Here is a 23,519-nt window from a genome sequence, read left to right as displayed (position 1 = left end):
ACCTGTCTTCATCATAAGGGAGGTTTCTGAGTCAAAGGTGAACAAGGTGATTAGCTCACTAAAGAACTCTAAAGCCAAAGATGTGTTTGGGATGGACTCTACCTTTCTTAAAAACTACAAAGAGTCACTCATTGGCCCCATTACTAAGGTCACCAACACATCTATTGGTCTCGGTGTGTTTCCAAGGGTATGGAAGTCGGCCATAATAACGGCCATCTTTAAATCAGGCGACCCTGCTGACGTGAGTAACTACAGGCCCATTAGTATACTACCTGTGGTGTCAAAGGTTGTTGAAAAGTGTGTAGCAGAACAACTGATTGCCCACCTCAACAACAGCCCCTTCACATTACACTCCATGCAGTTTGGCTTCAGAGCGAAACACTCCACAGAAACGGCCAACTGCTTTCTTCTGAAAATGTGAAGTCCAAGATGGACAAAGGGGTGCTGTTGGGGCTGTGTTTCTGGACCTAAGGAAGGCTTTTGATACTGTTAACCATGAGATTCTCATCACAAAATTGTCCAAGTTCAACTTTTCCCCTGATGCCTTGAGATGGATGAAATCATACCTTGAAGGCAGAACTCAGTGTGTCAGAGTGAGCAATGAGCTGTCGCCCACTCGTAGCTATGATGTGGGCGTGCCCCAAGGGTCAATACTGGGGCCCCTCCTGTTCAGCCTGTACATTAATGATCTGCCTTCTGTCTGTACTGGGTCTGAAGTTCAAATGTATGCAGATGATACAGTGATATATGTGCATGCAAAGAGCAAACAACAAGCTGCACAAGAACTCACTACTGTAATGGTCCAGGTTACAAAGTGGCTCAGTGACTCGTGTTTGCATCTCAATGTGAAAAAAACTGTTTGCATGTTCTTCACAAAGAGGGCAACAGATGCTACTGAGCCAGATGTCTATGTGTCAGGGGAGAAGCTCCAGGTGGTATCCGATTTTAAGTACCTTGGCATCATACTTGATTCCAACCTCTCTTTTAAAAAGCATGTGAAAAAGGTAATTCAAATAACTAAATTCAATCTAGCTAATTTCCGATTTATACGAAATTGTTTGACTACAGAGGTAGCAAAACTGTACTTCAAATCTATGATACTCCCCCACTTAACATACTGATTGACTAGTTGGGCCCAAGCTTGCTGTACAACATTAAAACCGATTCAGTCTGTCTACAAACAGGCTCTCAAAGTGCTTGATAGGAAGCCCAAAAGCCATCATCATTGTCACATCCTTAGAAAGCATGAGCTCTTGAGTTGGGAAAATCTTGTGCAATACACCGACGCATGTCTTGTATTCAAGATCCTTAATGGCCTGGCTCCCCCTCCACTCAATATTTTTGTTAAACAGAAAACCCAGACATATGGCAGCAGATCCACAAGGTCTGCCATGAGAGGTGACTGTATAGTTCCCCTAAGGAAAAGCACCTTTAGTAAATCTGCATTCTCTGTGAGAGCTTCCCATGTCTGGAATACACTGCCATCAGACACACATAACTGCATCACATATCACACTTTCACAAAATGCTTGAAGACCTGGCTAAAGGTCAATCAGATTTGTGAACATGGTCCCTAGCTGTGTGTTGCCGCTTTCCATGTTGTCTGTTGTCTGTAGCTTGTGAGGTGTGGAAACACTTTGTTGCTTTTATGAATTTTGTCTTGCTGCTTTATGTTCTATGTTGCTCTGTCTGTATGCTATGTCTTGCTTGTCCTATGTTGCTATGTCTTGCTTGTTCTATGGTGCTATTGTCTATATTGTAATTGTTTTTAATAACCTGCCCAGGGACTGCGGTTGAAAATTAGCCGGCTGGCTAAAACCGGCACTTTTACTGAAACGTTGATTAATGTGCACTGTCCCTGTAAAAAATAAAATAAAATAAACTAAACTAAACTAAACTAATGGCAGTCAGGCTACCTCTGGCGAGCACCTGGAGGGCTGTGCGGCCCCCCCAAAGAAATGCCACCCCACACCATGACTGACCCACCGCCAAACCGGTCATGCTGGAGGATGTTGCAGGCAGCAGAACGTTCTCCACGGCGTCTCCAGACTGTCACGTCTGTCACATGTGCTCAGTGTGAACCTGCTTTCATCTGTGAAGAGCACAGGGCGCCAGTGGCGAATTTGCCAATCTTGGTGTTCTCTGGCAAATGCCAAACGTCCTGCACGGTGTTGGGCTGTAAGCACAACCCCCACCTGTGGACGTCGGACCCTCATACCACCCTCATGGAGTCTGTTTCTGACCGTTTGAGCAGACACATGCACATTTGTGGCCTGCTGGATGTCATTTTGCAGGGCTCTGGAGGTAGAGGTCCTGCTGCTGGGTTGTTGCCCTACGGCCTCCTCCACGTCTCCTGATGTACTGAGCCACTTGTGTGGGTTGTAGACTCCGTCTCATGCTACCACTAGAGTGAAAACACCTCCAGCATTCAAAAGTGACCAAAACATCAGTCAGGAAGCATAGGAACTGAGAAGTGGTCTGTGGTCCCCACCTGCAGAACCACTCCTTTATTGGGGGTGTCTTGCTAATTGCCTATAATTTCCACCTGTTGTCTATTCCATTTGCACAACAGCATGTGAAATTTATTGTCAATCAGTGTTGCTTCCTAAGTGGACAGTTTGATTTCACAGAAGTGTGATTGACTTGGAGTTACATTGTGTTGTTTAAGTGTTCCCTTTATTTTTTTGAGCAGTGTGTGTGTATATATATATATATATATATATATATACATATATACATACATACAGTGGGACAAAAAAGTATTTAGTCAGCCATCAATTGTGCAAGTTATCCCACTTAAAAAGATGAGGCCTGTAATTTTCATCATAGGTACCCTTAGATTTTCTACCCACCATCCAATGGCATTTCTTAAATATGCACTATGCAGAAATCGCTCAGCCATTTCCTGGTTGTTAAAATTCTAATAGTTTAATTTCAGTTTGTGACAAAACAAGCAAGTATAGTGTAGAGAGTCATTGTACCATCTAAACCACTGTGAAATATATTTTTCAGAAGCAAAAAATATTGAATTTTCAGCTGTTTGAAGCTGGTGTACGACACGCAAAAACTAAACTTAAGAACTGAAGCATAGAAATAGCTCAAATGGAACAGAGCTGCTGCTTTTTAGACTTGTTAACGTTAGACAACATTTTCACATTTTCCACATTATGACAAAATCCACATTTTTGGTTTATCTGTTTCACACACATCCATGTGCTTGTATGAAAGAAAGTTTAGCGTAAAAAAAAAATCAAGAGCCTTATGGATTTGTCAAATAGCGGTCATGAAGGCTATTGCCATCCTCATCACTTCTAGGTGGCTGCTAAAGAGGTTGACTTGTAACCTCACATCAAGCTTTTTTGTTGAGGAATCAACTGTTCAATGTCAGTCCTTGATACTTGATTCAAAGCACATGTGACGAAGTGGAATATTATAATAATGCATAAACTATAAAACATTGTAGTGTAGACTACATAAAATATACTGATGACAGCCAAGTATCTTCCTACATTAAAGGGACATTTCTAACATTTTCAGTTGAGAGAATGCCAAAAATGTGCAAAGCTGTCATCGAGGCGAAGGGTGGCTACTTTGAAGAATATCAAATATATTTTGATTTGTTTAACACTTGTTTGGTTACTACATGATTCCATATGTGTTATTTCATAGTTTTGATGTCTTTACTATTATCCTACATTGTAGAAAATAGTACAAATAAAGAAAAACCCTGGAATGAGTAGGTGTGTCCAAACTTTTGACTGGTACTGTAAGTGTAGCCTACATACAAATATACTCTTCCTACATTAAAGGGACATATATAAAATGTTCAACTTCATATTCACCACCCCAACATCAACATAATGTGAAAACGGCGCATTTCTGTGTTTTGCAGTAAAAAAAGATAAGAGGAAGATAAGTGTTTCCAATGACATCATTGGTGTGCATCGCGTGATTATTAACCAATTATAAGTAGGCATTGCCTACTAATTGTCAACTAATTGGTTGATGTCACTAGAAACACTTATCTTCCTCTATCTTTTTTACTACAAAACATAGAAAGCGCCATTTTCACATTTGTTGATGTTGGGGTGGTGCTTGAGATGAATATGAAGTAGAAGCTGGCGGCAGGTAGCCTCGTGTTTAGAGCGTTGGGCCAGTAACCGAAAGGTTGCTAGATCGAATCCCCGAGCTGACAAGGTAAAAATCTGTAGTTCTGCCCCTGAACAAGGCAGCTAACCCACTGTTCCTAGGCTGTCATTGCAAATACGAATTTGACTGACTTGCCTGGTTAAATAACTGACTTGCCTGGTTAAATAACAAAAAAACATTTTGAAATGTCCCATTAAGACTGTTGATTCAAGCTGCAACACTGCCACCTGTAGGACGAGAACGAGAGTGCAAACTATTTCTACTGTACACTTTGGATAATCTTCCTCGAGGGAAAAAATATTAAGACTGTTGATTCAAGCTGCAACACTGCCACCTGTAGGATGAGAACGAGAGTGCAAACTATTTCTACTGTACACTTTGGATCATCTTCCTCGAGGGGAAAAAAACGTATGACAAAGCAGATTATAAAAATGCATATAAAACCTCGGCCTACATTTAGGTGTTCACATCCATGTAATCATATGCAATGTGATTATTTGGCAATAGCAGTTTGTGTGCGGGGGGTGGCGACTCGTGAGATTCGAACCCTTGCCACAATCTGCAACAATGGACTAGGCACTTTAGACAGAGAGCAATTTCACCAGTCAATGAAATACACACGATAGCCTTGTTGCTTTGCTGATCAGAATGTGCTTTTGGACTGACCTGCTTTAAGGATGCTTCCATGAACACGTCCAACTACATCTACGACTTTAATTGGCTGCAGAAGTTGTGCCAGGAAGTAATCACTGCCACCTGGTGAGGTTAGCAAAGGGCTAATGTGTGTTATCTGATGGGACCAGTTACAATTTAGCTTTCTGTCACTTGCAAGTAAAACACACATTTTAGTTGGCTTATGTGCATTTTGTGCGTGATAACCTGTTTAACTTTAAATGCCTGCTTATGTTTGCAAGTTTGGCCCCTCCATTTTGAGTGTGTTTATTATCTTGTGTGGGTATGTACCTGAGGGAGTGAATGTCTGTATCACCTCTCTCTTCCAGGAGGAGGAGGGTCCAGAGGTGCTGCTGGTGAAGGAGGAGGGGTGTGAGGAGGGTCTGGGGAACCCGGAGGGTCCCATGGTCATGGAGGACAACCAGACTACACCTCCTCCTGAATCCACAGAGGAACCAGCTGAGCAGCACAGGACCAAACACAGTCTCACTGAGGTAAACCCACTGTGAACTACTGTCTGAATGTTATTAGGTCAGGGTCTGTATCCACAAAGCCTCTCAGAGTTGGAGTGCTGATTTAGGATAAGTTTAGCCTTTTAGATCATAATGAATAAGATTATATGGAAAGATCCTAAATCAGCACTCTTACGCAGACTCTTTGTGGATACGGGCCCAGGTCTTGTTTAATTATTTGTGTCTTAAGTGTGGGACCATGCCTTTGAATTATCAAAACATTAAAGAGTGTCAAGTAATCAAATCAACTAACACACTTGCATAGTATTAATAGCAGTACCTCATTGCCCAATCAGAAGATGCTCCATATCAGAGTTCTTGATCCAACATCCTCTCGCTCTGTATCTTACAGTCAGTAGACATGGAGGATGGGAATCTTGATCTGTTGCTAGTCAAAGAGGAGACGATAGAAGATGGACCAGAGAGCATTGACCTTTTGAGTGGACTAAAGATGGGGGAGCAAGGTAAGGGAGAAATACACTGAGAGTACCAAACATTAAGAACACCTTCCTAATATTGAGTTGCACCCTCCCCACTCAGAACAGCCTCAATTCGTCAGGGCATGGACTCTACAAAGTATTGAAAGCGTTCCACAGGGATGCTGGCCCATGTTGACTCCAATGCTTCACACAGTTGTGTCAAGTTGGTTGGATGTCCTTTGTGTGGGGGGCCATTCTTGATACACACGGGAAACTGTTGAGTGTGAAAAACCTATCAGCGTTGCAGTTCTTGACACAAACCGGTGTGCCTGGCTAAGGCTGTGGTGGTCGCAAAATTTTGTCAGCTGGTGATTGTCAAGCAAATAACTGTCTGTCTCACGGTAATTGACTGTTAATTAACATAAACATATTTAGCATCTCCTGGCTACAACACATTGCCTACATCTACATTTTAAAAAGTATAATAAATCCATTTAATATAGCCTACACCATCACAATAAATCCATTCTTTATTTTAGACAGGTCTAAAGAAGCATTGATATGAAGAAAATGTAGTCTATTTCAGAATGTAAAGGACAACTGAATACAAAAAAAGAACAACTGAATACAAAAACAATAAACGTGGAACGAACTAAAAACATAGATACGGAAACAAACACCCACAAACAAACAGTGAAACCCAGGCTACCTAAGTATGATTCTCAATCAGAGACAACTAATGACACCTGCCTCTGATTGAGAACCATACTAGGCCGAAACATAGAAATCCCAAAATCATAGAAAAACAAACATAGACTGCCCACCCCAACTCACGCCCTGACCATACTAAATAATGACAAAACAACGGAAATAAAGGTCAGAACGTGACACAGAAGAACAGAATAGCTTACTCTTGAGTTGTCCTTATGTTAGGTCCTGATCTGGCAATGCCAAATGGCTGTGGGCTACACTAGTTCATTTAACAGACAAGATTTGCTTAGAATTCCGTGGCATTATTTTATAGTATGAAGAATACAATTGAACAAAGCTGAATAAAAGAGAAAGGATATTTTTGAGGGAGTGCGCACATGCGGCTATTCTGTGTTGAGTGGTTAACAAAGAAATAGGTACCCCCAAATGCTTAATTTATAGTTATTAATGTAACTTTAGTTGTGATACAAACGTTGGGCTATATGTTTTGATTTGTAATACATTGTAAGGCTGCCGGATGCGACTCTAATGATTATTTGAAAAAAAATAGCTTGAAAGGCATGAGCTCTGCTTAGTTTTTTACGCAGACTGTACACACTACATCAGTCACTCATTCACAATTTGACAAGCACTTGATAATGCCTAGAATTTTACTGCGGCAACCCCTTTGTGTGGCCGTAATGCACCCTAAAAAAATCCATGCCTTTTGTGGCCATTGTGCCCTTCTCCCTGAGTGCTGCGTGCTCCTTCAAGTGATCGGGTCTTTCTCACAGGCTACAAGTGAAGATAGACACATTGGGGACGCAACTGCGCGTGTCCTTATCCAATTCCGAGGTGCATATTGAACATATTTGAAGAACTGTCCACATTTACTTTTCGTCAGCCAACAAGATGAGTAGGCCTAACGAACAGCAAAAGCACTAGCCTTTGTCAATCTACTATCCTCCATAGTACAAAAGCCGACCTATTCTGTGCAATAAATAAATATTCCAAACATAGTCTGGGACAGTTGTGGGATGCGATAGATCCCAAATGAATACAACCACTTACATCAAAAAAACTTTTTTACGCAATGTGGCTGACGCAACAAATCAGAATGTTTAGCTTAAAATGTTAGGCAATTTTTTAAAACATTATAAGCGCAGCATTGCGCACATGGTAGTAGGCTATAAGTGTGAATGTTCCATTAGCGGAAAACACCTTTGTCAAGAGTGACCACAAATGCAATTATGCATGCTTTTATTATACATTTGATTTTTTATGGTGAAAATTATCTAACCCAAACTTGAAACTCATGCGCTGCTTATGTATGCCAGTTAGGCTATACACCCCTTGTAAAGTTATTTGGCCACTTTAGTTTTGATACAAACCTTATTAAAACATATAGACCCATGGGCTAGACCACATGAGGTGTGCTACTATGATTAGAAAAAGTTGCAAACAAAAGTCATTGTTCTTATGCTGGGCATCATTCACAAGTGATAGGCTAATATTGTCACACATCAGACTATTCCTGATGTATTCTTGTCTGTACATATACTAAATAATATATGTGTGAAATTTGTGTTGATTTAGAATGGACCATTATCATGTTTCGAAACAGGGGCAGCGGGAAAAAATACATGTCATCTATGCACTTATTGTAAGTAATGGAGGATGTTTTTCCCCGTGATTTATTTTCATTCCAGCCAGGTAGGCTATACTCCTGTTGTAAATATAAGAAATGTTCTTAATATTAGGAAAGTTGAGAAATAAATATAGTGGCCTAGCCTATAGAAAGCTGACGGGTTCCTCCTCTTTTTAAGAGGCCATCACGCAATTGCATAGCCTATTGAAATGTTGCTCAACATAAGCTCATGGACTCTCATTAATTGTTTGATTAGATTTTCGAACACATTTACATTGTCAGAGTGATTAGAAGGACAATAGAGTGCTAATTACAAGGCAGTTAGCAAGTTTGGTAAGGCACTAATGACCAGCAGCAGCAGTATCAGAGCTTGGAGAAGCCTAATTACTATGACTAAACGGTCACGCCGAATTTGACTGCCTTCATGTCTTGTGACCGCCGGTGTGGCGGTAATACAGTCACATCAACAGCACTATGCCTGCCACCTACTCCCATACCCCGTTCAAAGGCACTTAAATCTTTTGTCTTGCCCATTCACCATCTAAATGGCACACATACAGTGGGGCAAAAAAGTATTTAGTCAGCCACCAATTGTGCAAGTTCTCCCACTGAAAAAGATGAGAGAGGCCTGCAATTTTCATCATAGGTACACTTCAACTATGACAGACAAATTGAGAGAAAAAAATCCAGAAAATCACATTGTAGGATTTTTTATGAATTTATTTGCAAATTATAGTGGAAAATAAGTATTTGGTCACCTACAAACAAGAAAGATTTCTGGCTCTCACAGACCTGTAACTTCTTCTTTAAGAGGCTCCTCTGTCCTCTACTCGTTACCTGTATTAATGGCACCTGTTTGAACTTGTTATCAGTATAAAAGACACCTGTCCACAACCTCAAACAGTCACAGTCCAAACTCCACTATGGCCAAGACCAAAGAGCTGTCAAAGGACACCAGAAACTAGGTTGTAGACCTGCACCAGGCTGGGAAGACTGAATCTGCAATAGATAAGCATCTTGGTTTGAAGAAATCAACTGTGGGAGCAATTATTAGGAAATGGAAGACATACAAGACCACTGATAATCTCCCTCGATCTGGGGCTCCACGCAAGATCTCACCCCGTGGGGTCAAAATGATCACAAGACCGGTGAGCAAAAATCCCAGAACCACACGGGGGGGAACTAGTGAATGACCTGCAGAGAGCTGGGACCAAATCACCAGGGACTCAAATCCTGCAGTGCCAGACGTGTCCCCCTGCTTAAGCCAGTACACGTCCAGGCCCGTCTGTAGTTTGCTAGAGAGCATTTGGATGATCCAGAAGAAGATTCTGAGAATGCCATATGGTCAGATGAAACCAAAATATAACTTTTTGGTAAAAACTCAACTCGTCGTGTTTGGAGGACAAAGAATGCTGAGTTGCATCCAAAGAACACCATACCTACTGTGAAGCATGGGGGTGGAAACATCATGCTTTGGGGCTGTTTTTCTGCAATGGGACCAGGACGACTGATCCGTGTAAAGGAAAGAATGAATGGGGCCATGTATCGTGAGATTTTGAGTGAAAACCTCCTTCCATCAGCAAGGGCATTGAAGATGAAACATGGCTGGGTCTTTCAGTATGACAATGATCCCAAACACACCGCCGGGCAACGAAGGAGTGGCTTCGTAAGAAGCATTTCAAGGTCCTGGAGTGACCTAGCCAGTTTCCAGATCTCAACCCCATAGAAAATCTTTGGAGGGAGTTGAAAGTCTGTGTTGCCCAGCAACAGCCCCAAAACATCACTGCTCTAGAGGAGATCTGCATGGAGGAATGGGCCAAAATACCAGCAACAGTGTGTGAAAACCTTGTGAAGACTTACAGAAAACATTTGACCTCTGTCATTGCCAACAAAGGGTATAGAACAAAGTATTGAGATAAACTTTTGTTATTGACCAAATACTTATTTTCCACCATCATTTGCAAATAAATTCATAAAAAATCCTACAATGTGATTTTCTGGATTTTAAAAATATTTTGTCTATCATAGTTGAAGTGCACCTATGATAAAATACAGGCCTTTCTCATATTTTTAAGTGGGAGAACTTGCACAATTGGTGGCTGACTAAATACTTTTTTTGCCCCACTGTACATACACAAACCATATCTCAATTGTCTCAAGACTTAAAAATCCTTATTTTTTTCCTGTCCCCTCCCTTTCAGTCTGTCATCTCAATGTCAAGGAAAGAGCATGTTTTGTATACTCAGTATACATACAGCCTACATATAGTGATAGATCTTCCATTGAAATAGTGATGCACCTGGCTATAATTTTTTTTCATTCATACAATTAAATCAATACAACTTATGTTTACATACAAAAACTCAAATTATAAATGTATGAACTTGACCTGGTAACTGACAAAAAAAACGAAATATAAGTCTATATTCTAACCTCTTCTTGCAGGTGGTTGGCTGGAGGCTAACAGGGGAGACTGGGTGGCCATCTTGGATTCCCAGAACCAGACGGGTGCAACCAAGGGCCCAGGGGACATCACTGAGAAGGCCAGGACCAGAGGCGACATAGTGGAGGTCAGTGGATGGAACAGCGTCCTCAACTCTGGGCTGGGGAACAACACTGTTAACCACAACCAGAAACAGACTGTTGAACCCAAAACAATAACCAAACTTAGTCTCCATGACAATAGACTGTCTGAGACCAGGGCAAGGTGTAGATTTGGTATGCGGGGACAGGGAGGTGTCCGTATGCGAGGTGAGAGAACAACAGACACAGACTGGGCTAGCAATGCTCCGTCCTGCTCCTATAATTGTGATTCAGAGACATTGGTGGCGCCTCAGGTTAACCCCCTAATAGGTGCTTCCTTCAGCCTGCCTTCTATAGGATCTATAAACTGGAACATGGACCCTGCAACAACACAGACATTCCCTGGCCTTCATCCTCCTCACACTTTCCTAATGTTAAACCAGACTTCTGACCATGCCAGTGCCTCAATACCAAATGGCTACACAAGCCCATTGACAAATTACAGTAGCAGTAACTCTATCTGCAGATCCGGTGGCAAAGAGAAGCGCTTCCCGTGTTTGTTCTGTGGGAAAGCCTTCAGTTTCCCCAAACAGGTGGAGATCCATCAGAGGATGCACACAGGGGAGAAACCCTACAGTTGTACCCATTGTCAAATGTGCTTCGCTCAGGCTGGTCACCTAAAGAGACACCAGAGGGTCCACACAGGGGAGAAACCCTACAGCTGCCCCCGGTGTGAGAAGAGGTTCTCCCACCAGCACCAGCTGAAGATGCACCTGAAAGTCCACACGGGAGAGAGGCCGTTCGCCTGTACGCATTGTGGGAAGAGGTTCTCAGAGAGGAGCTACCTCAGGATACACCAGCAGAAAATGCACACGGGCCATGTATAGTGACATGTAATGTAGTACTAGTTAGTTTGTAGTTAAATCTGAGGAAAGAATGAGTATGATGAGGCAGAGTAGATGATATGGTGATGGTTGGTGTGAAGGTGTCTGTAAAAACTATTCACTGGTATAAAGTATTGAAAATATGTGAAAGGTAATGTTGAACCTTTTCCAAAGTTTTCTCAAGTGATTTTTATCAAAGCGATGGTACTAGATTTACAGAAAAGTGTACCATAGTGAGACAAGTTATTCAACTTGTCACGCATCGTTTTGTGCAATAAAAGTACTATACTTCACGTTATGTGAGTATATGACCATTTTGTTGAAATTAAATTCAAAATTGACTCTGTGCTGACTGACTTGGTTATTTTTGTATCATTTTAGCGACTGAGTTTCCTTTATCTCATTCTGACCAAAACATTATACTTCATTCATGACTTTGCCTGTGCTTAGCTCCGTTCCATAATTTTTTTTTATCCTGATAATTCCTGAGCAGTTTCCTTCTTCTCCGGCAACTGAGTTAGGAAGAACACCTGTATCTTTGTGGTGACTGGGTGTATAGATTATTATTTTATAGGGCAAGGCAGCTCTAACCAACATCTCCAATCTCGTCATTAGCCTATTCACATACTTTTTCCAACCTACACTGTGATTGTTTAAATGATGTATTCAATATAGACAAGACAAATACAATCATTTGTGTGTTATTAGTTTAAGCACACTGTATTTGTCTGATGTTGTGACTTAGATGAAGATCAGATTAAATTTGATAACCAATTTATGCATAAATCCAGGTCATTCCAAAGGGTTCACATACTTTTTCTTGCCACTGTATTGACTCAAGACATTTCAGGTTTTTATTTTTTATTAATTTGTAAACATTTCTAAAAACATAATTCCACTTTGACATTATAGGGTAATGTGTGTAGTCCAGTGACACAAAATTCAGGCTGTAAAGGGGTGTGCATACTTTCTGAAGGCACTGTAGATAGAGGCAATGAAGGTGTTTTTCAAGGTTATTCTGCCATATAAATACAAAGCTTTACCTTTCCACAGCAATAGTATTTTGTCAATCTTGGCTAGTTTCACATCTAAGTTCTCCTTTACAAGATCCTTCATTCTTTTGGAATGTGGATGCCAAGCATGTCCACTGGGCCATTGCTCCACAACAGGGCAAAAGATAGTTGTACTTTCTTAAGGAACCCACTCTCAAAAAGGTATATTTCTCATCATTTGGTTTCAGACCCGATAAATTAGAAAAGTAATTCAGATCTTCAATAAGAGCATCTAGTGATGATTGTTGAGGCTGAAAGGCAAATGCTGTATCATCTGCATATAAGGACATTTTGGTTGTAATACCACTGATACACATACCTATTATACTGAACAAAAATAAATGCAACAACTTCATGATTTTACTTAGTTACAGTTCATATAAGAACATCAGTCAATTGAAATAAATTCATTATGCCCGAATCTATGGATTTCACAAGACTGGGCAGGGGCACAGCCATGGGTGGGCCTGGGAGGGCATAGGCCCACCTACTGGGGAGCCAGGTGCAGCCAATCAGAATTAGTTTTTCCCCACAAAAGGGCTTTATTACAGACAGAAATACTCCTCAGTTTCATCGGCTGGTCTCCGGTGATCCCGCAGGTAAAGAAGACAGATGTGGAGATCCTGTACTGTCAAATTCTCTGAACAGACGTTGGAGGTGGCTTATGGTAGAGAAATGAACATTAGATGTATGTAGCAACCTACCTATGTAGCAACCCTAAATAAAGCCAGATTGCTCACTTTGCTTATTACTTTCTTAATTCTAAGTGCTAAACATCTTGATAGAACATGGGTATCACAGCACAAAGTGAGGAGTCTTCAGTTTGAGGTGCACAGGGCTTATATAATGGGCATTTAGATTAGATTCTTGCTACGTAAGCTTAACTTTCTGAACATTCGAGACGTGTAGTCCACTTGTCATTCCAATCTCCTCTGCATTAGCGTAGCCTCTTCTCTAGCCTGTCAACTATGTGTCTGTCTATCCCTGTTCTCTCCTCTCTGCACAGACCATACAAACGCTCCACACCGCATGGCCGCGGCCACCCTAATCTGGTGGTCCCAGCGCGCACGACCCACGTGGAGTTCCAGGTCTCCGGTAGCCTCTGGAACTGCCGATCTGCGGCCAACAAGGCAGAGTTCATCTCAGCCTATGCCTCCCTCCAGTCCCTCGACTTCTTGGCTCTGACAGAAACATGGATCACCACAGACAACACCGCTACTCCTACTGCTCTCTTCGTCCGCCCACGTGCTCTCGCACACCCCGAGAGCTTCTGGTCAGCGGGGTGGTGGCACCGGGATCCTCATCTCTCCCAAGTGGTCATTCTCTCTTTCTCCCCTTACCCATCTGTCTATCGCCTCCTTTGAATTCCATGCTGTCACAGTTACCAGCCCTTTCAAGCTTAACATCCTTATCATTTATCGCCCTCCAGGTTCCCTCGGAGAGTTCATCAATGAGCTTGATGCCTTGATAAGCTCCTTTCCTGAGGACGGCTCACCTCTCACAGTTCTGGGCGACTTTAACCTCCCCACGTCTACCTTTGACTCATTCCCTCTGCCTCCTTCTTTCCACTCCTCTCCTCTTTTGACCTCACCCTCTCACCTTCCCCCTACTCACAAGGCAGGCAATACGCTCGACCTCATCTTTACTAGATGCTGTTCCTCCACTAACCTCATTGCAACTCCCCTCCAAGTCTCCGACCACTACCTTGTATCCTTTTCCTCTCGCTCTCATCCAACACTTCCCACACTGCCCCTACTCGGATGGTATCGCGCCGTCCCAACCTTCGCTCTCTCTCCCCCGCTACTCTCTCCTCTTCCATCCTATCATCTCTTCCCTCTGCTCAAACCTTCTCCAACCTATCTCCTGATTCTGCCTCCTCAACCCTCCTCTCCTCCCTTTCTGCATCCTTTGACTCTCTATGTCCCCTATCCTCCAGGCCGGCTCGGTCCTCCCTCCCGCTCCGTGGCTCGACGACTCATTGCGAGCTCACAGAACAGGGCTCCGGGCAGCCGAGCGGAAATGGAGGAAAACTCGCCTCCCTGCGGACCTGGCATCCTTTCACTCCCTCCTCTCTACATTTTCCTCCTCTGTCTCTGCTGCTAAAGCCACTTTCTACCACTCTAAATTCCAAGCATCTGCCTCTAACCCTAGGAAGCTCTTTGCCACCTTCTCCTCCCTCTTGAATCCTCCTCCCCTCCCCCCTCCTCCCTCTCTGCAGATGACTTCGTCAACCATTTTGAAAAGAAGGTCGACGACATCCGATCCTCGTTTGCTAAGTCAAACGACACCGCTGGTTCTGCTCACACTGCCCTACCCTGTGCTCTGACCTCTTTCTCCCCTCTCTCTCCAGATGACATCTCGCGTCTTGTGACGGCCGGCCGCCCAACAACCTGCCCGCTTGACCCTATCCCCTCCTCTCTTCTCCAGACCATCTCCGGTGACCTTCTCCCTTACCTCACCTCGCTCATCAACTCATCCCTGACCGCTGGCTACGTCTCTCCCGTCTTCAAGAGAGCGAGAGTTGCACCCCTTCTGAAAAAAACCTACACTCGATCCCTCCGATGTCAACAACTACAGACCAGTATCCCTTCTTTCTTTTCTCTCCAAAACTCTTGAACGTGCCGTCCTTGGCCAGCTCTCCCGCTATCTCTCTCAGAATGACCTTCTTGATCCAAATCAGTCAGGTTTCAAGACTAGTCATTCAACTGAGACTGCTCTTCTCTGTATCACGGAGGCGCTCCGCACTGCTAAAGCTAACTCTCTCTCCTCTGCTCTCATCCTTCTAGACCTATCGGCTGCCTTCGATACTGTGAACCATCAGATCCTCCTCTCCACCCTCTCCGAGTTGGGCATCTCCGGCGCGGCCCACGCTTGATTGCGTCCTACCTGACAGGTCGCTCCTACCAGGTGGCGTGGCGAGAATCCGTCTCCTCACCACGTGCTCTCACCACTGGTGTCCCCAGGGCTCTGTTCTAGGCCCTCTCCTATTCTCGCTATACACCAAGTCACTTGCCTCTGTCATAACCTCACATGGTCTCTCCTATCATTGCTATGCAGACGACACACAATTAATCTTCTCCTTTCCCCTTCTGATGACCAGGTGGCGAATCGCATCTCTGCATGTCTGGCAGACATATCAGTGTGGATGACGGATCATCACCTCAAGCTGAACCTCGGCAAGACGGAGCTGCTCTTCCTCCCGGGGAAGGACTGCCCGTTCCATGATCTCGCCATCACGGTTGACAACTCCATTGTGTCCTCGTCCCAGAGCGCTAAGAACCTTGGCGTGATCCTGGACAACACCCTGTCGTTCTCAAATAACATCAAGGCGGTGGCCCGTTCCTGTAGGTTCATGCTCTACAACATCCGCAGAGTACGACCCTGCCTCACACAGGAAGCGGCGCAGGTCCTAATCCAGGCACTTGTCATCTCCCGTCTGGATTACTGCAACTCGCTGTTGGCTGGGCTCCCTGCCTGTGCCATTAAACCCCTACAACTCATCCAGAACGCCGCAGCCCGTCTGGTGTTCAACCTTCCCAAGTTCTCTCACGTCACCCCGCTCCTCCGCTCTCTCCACTGGCTTCCAGTTGAAGCTCGCATCCGCTACAAGACCATGGTGCTTGCCTACGGAGCTGTGAGGGGAACGGCACCTCAGTACCTCCAGGCTCTGATCAGGCCCTACACCCAAACAAGGGCACTGCGTTCATCCACCTCTGGCCTGCTCGCCTCCCTACCACTGAGGAAGTACAGTTCCCGCTCAGCCCAGTCAAAACTGTTCGCTGCTCTGGCCCCCCAATGGTGGAACAAACTCCCTCACGACGCCAGGACAGCGGAGGCAATCACCACCTTCCGGAGACACCTGAAACTCCACCTCTTTAAGGAATACCTAGGATAGGATAAAGTAATCCTTCTCACCCCCTTAAAAGACCTAGAGGCACTATTGTAAAGTGGCTGTTCCACTGGATGTCATAAGGTGAAAGCACCAATTTGTAAGTCGCTCTGGATAAGAGCGTCTGCTAAATGACTTAAATGTAAATGTAAATTTGCTTCCTGCTTCAATAGTAATGTAATCAGTCCCTCTCTTTGGGATGTTGATCATTCCCCCTGTTCAAATGAAAAATGTAAGCAGGTGAGCAAAGGTTCTTAGTGTTCTGTAAAAATACCCTGTACCCCTCAATTGGCATTGGAGATTTACCAGTTTGGAATGACTTAATTGCCATTACTAGCTCATCGTCAGCAATCAACCCCTCACAGGATGCTATTTGTATTTCTGTTAAGCTGCAATATGTAACTTTTTGGGTGACCGGACCAAATTCACATAGAAAGCCAAGGTCTATCCTTTTCATCTCAGTATAGCTTGCCGTTAATATAGAGCTTGTCAACAACAATATAAGCACCAAGCCAAGTCTATCTTCCTTAAAGCTGCAATATGTCATATTTTGGGAGACCCAATCAAATTCATATAGAAATGTGCGTTATAGATCTGTCAATCTCAGTGAACGCAAGTCTAAGAAGCGGTAGATCTGTTCTATGTGTGAATTTCTTAAGTTTAGTTTTTGCATCTTTTACTTTTGGTTTTGTACAACAGCTTCAGACAGTTGAAAATATATTTCACATTGGTTTAGATAGTACAATGATTCTCTACACTGATTTCTTGTTTTGTCACATAAACTGAAATTAGGCAAACTATTAGAATTTTTGCAACCAGTGCTTCATATTGCATATTTAAGCATTGGGTAGGATGTTTTCCACCTGTTATTTCTTTCTTTAGGAAACTGGTCATTAAGCCCAAAGTTTGTACTTTGTAATAGTCTACCCTTGGATTTAACTGGTACTTTTTATATTTCTCCGATGACCGAATTTGGCCATGATGGGGCAATTTTCAATACCTCATCTGCTAGGATATATGGTTTTGTTTGTATATTTCCATCATTACTCTCAGAAAGACCTGTGAAAACCAGGTTCTCTCTCATTGAATGGGACTGTAGGTCTAATAAATCCCCCTAGAGTCTATTGATACACCAGTGCGTCAATATAAGTAACACTTAAAAATTCACATCAAAATCTTTCAGTTTAAGCTAGAGAAATCTGTTTTGTGGCATAGGCTGAGTCTCAATCCATCACATCCGCATCTGCGGTGGAAGGTGGCCAAGCTACAGTGGTGTTTGTCAGAACATGGGACATCCCGAAAATTGGTATTCTCATGAAAACGTCTGTAGTGTCTGAACGGTTTGGCCTACAAAGCGAATATGGAAAGATGAGACTATCACGAAAACTATCCGTTTTGCTCTTACGATCCCCACAAGTGTCACGGGACTCGTCTGAATGTAACTGGTATCAGTTTTTTTTAATTAACGGAAGTATGGAGGTAGTTTTATGTCTACCACAAAAAAAGGGTTAAATATGTGTAAAAGAAAAGCACAAATAAAACAAAGCACACTTGAAAACCTTTTGATTCCTTTTGATTTATTATTTCCATTTATGAATGTGTTATTCAATGCGTTTTCATGGGATCTGGTACTAAAGGCCAAAGTCTAGATTTGATCAAATATATACAGTACCAGTCAAAAGTTGACACACCTACTCATTTAAGGGTTTTTCTTTATTTTTAATATTTTCTACATTGTAGAATAATAGTGAAGACATCAAAACTATGAAATAACACACATGGAATCATGTAGTAACAAAAAAAGTGTTAAACAAATCAAAATATATTTTATATTTGCGATTCTTCAAAGTAGCCACCCTTTTACTTGATGACAGCTTTGCACACTTGGCATTCTCTCAACCAGCTTCATGAGGTAATCACCTGGAATGCATTTCAATTAACAGGTGTGCCTTGTTAAAAGTTCATTTGTGAAATTAATTTCCTTCTTAATGCATTTGAGCCAATCAGTTGTGTTGTGACAAGTTATGGGTAGTATACAGAAGATAGCCCTATTTGGTTAAAGACCAAGTCCATATTATGGCAAGAACAGCTCAAATAAGCAAAGAGAAACGACAGTCCATCATTAGTTTAGGACATGAAGGTCAGTCAACTTTGAAAGTTTCTTCAAGTGCAGTTGCAAAACCATCAAGCTCTATAATGAAACTGGTTCATGAGGACAGCCACAGGAATGGAAGACCCAGAGTTCTCTGCTGCAGAGGATAAGTTCATTAGAGATACCAGCATCAGAAATTGCAGCCCAAATAAATGCTTCACAGAGTTCAAGTAACAGTCACATCTCAACATCAACTGTTCAGAGGAGACTGCATGAAATCAGGCCTTCGTGGTCAAATTCCTGCAAAGAAACCACTACTAAAGGACACCAATAAGAAGAAGAGACTTGCTTGGGCCAAGAAACATGATCAATGGAAATTAGACCAGTGGAAATCTGTCAGTTGGTCTGATAAGTCCAAATTTGAGATTTTTGGTTCCAACCACCGTGTCTTTGTGAGACGCAGAGTAGATGAATGGATGATCTCCGCATGTGTGGTTCCCACCGTGAAGTGTTGGAGGTGTCTGTGATTTGTTTAGAATTCAAAGCAGACTTAACCAGCATGGCTACTACAGCATTCTGCAGTGATACACCACTCCATCTGGTTTGCGCTTCATGGGACTATCTTTTGTTTTTCAACAGGACAATGATCCAACACACCTATAGGCTGTGTAAGGGCTATTTGACCAAGAAGTAGAATGATGGAATGCTGCATCAGATTACCTAGCCTCCATAATCACCCAACCTCAACCCAATTGAGATGGTATTGGATGAGTTGAACCTGAGAGTGAAAGAAAAGCAGCCAACAAGTGCTCAGTATATGAAAAGCATTCCAGGTGAAGCTGGTTGAGAGAATGCCAAGAGTGTGCAAAGCTGTCATCAAGGCAAAGGTTGGCTACTTTGAAGAATCTAAAATATATTTTGATTTGTTTAACACTTTTTTGGTTACTACATGATTCCATATGTGTTATTTCATAGTTTTGATGATTTCATTATTATTTTACAATGTAGAAAATAGCACAAAAAATATATATATATATTTGAATGAGTAGGTGTGTCCAAACTTGACTGGTACTGTGTATCTATTTTTAGACCTACAAATTCAAAATCAAATAGCTAAATAATCCACGGTATGACCATCTTAGAACAATAATAACCCCCCAGTCTTAAACTCTAGAGAAATAACATTTATTTGAGCATTTTGTCACTTGATAATGAATTAACAGTAGTTGTGAATGTTTTGACATTACCTTTGAGCTGTAGGTTGTCTTTGATCAGGTATTTTAATTGGAGCTGGCTGAATTCCAGACTGGCTGCTAGGTCACTGAGATATTTGTGCACACATTTTTGTTGTTGTACATTTACCGCTTATTCTCCCCAATTTTGTGATATCCAATTGGTAGTTAGTCTTGTCCCATCGCTGCAACTCTCCTACAGACTCGGGAGAGGCGAAGGTCGAGAGCCATGTTTAACAGTATAGCTTCCGTCCGTCCCCTCGCCCCTACCCGGACGCGAACCGGGGACCCTCTGCACACATCCACAGTCACCCTCGAAGCATCGTTACCGATCGCTCCACAAAAACCGCGGCCCTTGCAGAGCAAGGGGAACCACTACTTCCAGGTCTCAAAGCAAGTGACGTCACCGATTGACGCACCACCGCTAACTAGCTAGCCATTTCACATCCGTAACACGTGTGTCCACCGAAGCACGACCCTGCCAAGCCGAACTGCTTCCTGACACACTGCTCACTTATCCCGGAAGCCAGCCGCACCAATGTGTCGGAGGAAACACTGTCCATTTGCACACAACTTCTAGCGTTGATCATTTCTTGTCGACGGACTGTAGTACATTCCAAATCAAATGTCCATAGATTTGTTTCTGCATCTTTTCGCTCCTTGGGGAGCTTGTTCTAATGGTTAATGTTTTATAATCATAGAAAGAGAAATGGTTGTGCGCAGCTCAAATGTTCATAGTGACAAAAGTTCTGCGGGTGCCGCTGATGAAGGCTGCCGGTGAAACGCATCCATTTGTTCTGGCCTTTGTTGCTAAACATGACATTTGAGCTGAGCACGTGTGTACAGCAAATTGTTTCTCATATAAACCTTTATATGCTCTTCTGTACAATTTGTGTTTACAGTCTGCAGTCCATGAAGAGCTGCAGATATCAGGTGTTGCTGGCGGGAGAGACTGGACCTCTGAGGCGGCTGGACACAAACCCTGGCCTCAGATCAGGACAGTGGATCAGGAGCTGTCATGCTTCCTTCCCAAGTCAGAACCAGCACCCAACCGTGAGGGACAGAGACTCCACCACCACACAGAGCACAACCAGTGGACAGGGGGACTGAACAATCTCAGTCCTGGTGGTCATCAGAGAGGCCGAGGCTCCAGTCAGGGATCCAGTCTGCAGCCCAGACCCTTCTCTTCACAGTCTCAGTGCAGGGAAGGAGCAGGACCTGGGGATGATAGAGACAGACCCTCCTGTTCCTATGATACAAACACCAATGCAGGTCACCCTGGGTCTAGCCTTCCTCAGTTACCTCATGGTTACCCCACCAATACAGACAGGGTAAGGATGGGCGTTCACCACAAGATTTACCTTGCTTATAACACAGCACACAATCCAAACAACACCCAAACAATGACAAGAGGTCAAGGAGGGAGCTCAAAGACTAACCACCTGAGGGCGGTGGCTCCTGCTTCTACCTCCTCTGGTGTCATTGGGTCACAACGTGGGAGGCTGAGCATTAGGACAGACGCAGACAAGCCGTATGCCTGCCCCACGTGTGGGAAGCGCTTTACTGAGGCGACCTATGTGAAGAAGCACCAGACCGTTCACACCAAGGAGAGGCCCTTCAAGTGCAAACTATGTCACAAGAGCTTCTCCTTCCTGACTAACCTTACCAGACATAGGAGTGTCCACAAAGGAGAGAAATTGTAGCAGTGTGGCTTGAGTTTTACACAGGGGATATCTGGGAACCATTCTTTAGCTTACATGACCAAAAGTATGTGGACACCTGCTCGTCGAACATCTCATTCCAAAATCATGGGCGTTAATATTGGTATCCCCTTTGCTGCTATAACAGCCTCCACTCTTCTGGGAAGGCTTTCCACTACATGTTGGAACATTGCTCCTGGGACTTCCTTCCATTCAACCACAAAATAATTAGTGAGATCGGGCAATGATGTTGGGCAATTAGGCCTGGCTCGCAATCGGCATTCCAATTAATCCCAAAGGTGTAAGATGGAGTTGAGGTCAGGGCTCTGTACAGGCCAGTCAAGTTCTTCCACACCGATCTCAACAAACCATTTGTGTATGGACCTCACTTTGTGCACAGGGGCGTTGTCATGCTGAAACAGGAAAGGGCCTTCCCCAAACTGTTGTCACAAACTTGAATGCACAGAATCGTCTAGAATATCATTGCATGCTGTAGCGTTAAGACTGCCAGATTGTGACGCGTGATTCATCACACCAGAGAATGCGTTTCCTCTGCTCCAGAGTCCAATGGCGGGCAGCTTTACACCATTCCAGCCAACCTTTGGCATTGCACATGGTGCTCTTAGGCTTGTGTGCGGCTGCTTGGCCATAGAAACCCATTTCATGAAGCTCCCGATGAACAGTTCTTGTGCTGATGTTGCTTCCAGAGGCAGCTTGGAACTGGGTAGTGAGTGTTGCTACCAACGATTTGTACACGCTACGCGCTTCAGCAGTCCAGTTCTGTGATCTTGTGCAGCCTACCACTTTGCGGCTGAGGCATTGTTCCTACTAGACGTTTCCACTTCAAAATAACAGCATTTACAGTTGACCGGGGCAGCTATAGCAGGGCAGAAATTTGACAAACTGACTTGTTGGAAAGGTGGCGTCCTGTGACTGTGCCACATTGAAAGTCACTGAGCTCTTCAGTAAGGTCATTCCAGCAGAAAATGTAATACTAGTTAGTTTGTATATGAATATGTAGTACCAGTTAGTTTGTAGTTAATTCTGTTGGTTTTGGATGTAGTAGTGAACTGGATGAAGTGAACCGAGGAAATAATGAGTATGATGAGGCAGGGTAGATGATATGGTGATGGTTTGTGTGAAGGTGTCTGTAAAAACTCTTCACTGGTATAAAGTGTTGAAAATATGTGAAAGGTAATGTTGAACCTTTTCCAAAGTTGTTTCAAATGAATTGTATCAAAGCGAGGGTACTAGATTCACAGAAAAGTGTACCACAGTGAGACAAGTTATTCTACTTGTCACGTATCATTTTGTGCAATAATAGTACTGTACTTCATGTTATGTGAGTGTATGACCATTTTGTTGAAATTAAATTCAATATTGACTCTGTGCTGACTGACTTGGTTATTTTTATATAATTTTAAGGACTGAGTTTCCTTTATCTCACTCTGACCAAAACATTATACTTCATTCATGAATCAACACATATGGAAGACCTTTTTTTATTATTAACTCCAATGGCTCCATATTGTTAGGTACTTGAATCACAGTGTTAGAGATGGACTAGACTTAATTAAAAAAAAAAAATGTTTTACCCACCTCCACCTTCCCACATTTAGGGGAACTAAACTATTTTTTATTATGCAACTATTTATTATTCTAAATATATATTATTTTTTTTCAAGGAGCCGTCCTTTTTCTTTTGTTTTTTTTTCTTTCCTTGTATTTGTTTCAATCAATAGGCATGTAATATCATTGACAGATGTTACAAATAACCAACTCACAATAGGGAAGTGGAAGCTAAAGGTTCATGGTCACCCAGACTACCAGCCACATCTCCCCCAGACCACCCAACCCTCTTCAGTCCACTACCTCGGTGTGGTGGACACACAAAAGCAAAGAAGCAATGACCTTAAACTAGAAAAGGACATGCACAGGAATCACATACAAAAATACAAAACAACCACAATAAATACAACTCAACAAACAAAAAAACTAAACAAATAGAATTGTCATATTACTGGCAATCAGGAGCACCTTTCTTTTGTATATGAAAT

The 23,519-nt window shown here is 43.0% G+C and overlaps 1 protein-coding gene across 2 annotated transcripts in view; it reads left to right on the top strand.

The window, feature by feature from the left end:
* Positions 1-22,851, top strand: part of LOC115145686 (zinc finger and SCAN domain-containing protein 10-like) — a 29,969-nt gene extending 7,118 nt beyond the window's left edge. The window contains exons 4-7 of one of the 2 annotated variants that reach the window (XM_065004001.1): positions 5,151-5,315; positions 5,686-5,797; positions 10,536-10,660; positions 20,665-22,851. In XM_065004001.1, the coding sequence (XP_064860073.1) occupies positions 5,151-5,315; positions 5,686-5,797; positions 10,536-10,660; positions 20,665-21,465 (1,203 nt within the window). In that variant the 3' untranslated portion in view covers positions 21,466-22,851. Of the gene's footprint in view, positions 1-5,150; positions 5,316-5,685; positions 5,798-10,535; positions 11,844-20,664 lie in introns of those variants that run through there. The other variant, XM_029687211.2, reaches the window with a different exon arrangement.
* The last annotated feature ends 668 nt before the right edge of the window (positions 22,852-23,519 follow it).

Source organism: Oncorhynchus nerka, linkage group LG18, assembly GCF_034236695.1.
Source record: "Oncorhynchus nerka isolate Pitt River linkage group LG18, Oner_Uvic_2.0, whole genome shotgun sequence".
NCBI lineage: Eukaryota > Metazoa > Chordata > Actinopteri > Salmoniformes > Salmonidae > Oncorhynchus > Oncorhynchus nerka.
Note: the sequence above shows the minus strand (reverse complement) of the source record. Positions and strands in the feature narration are given on the sequence as shown.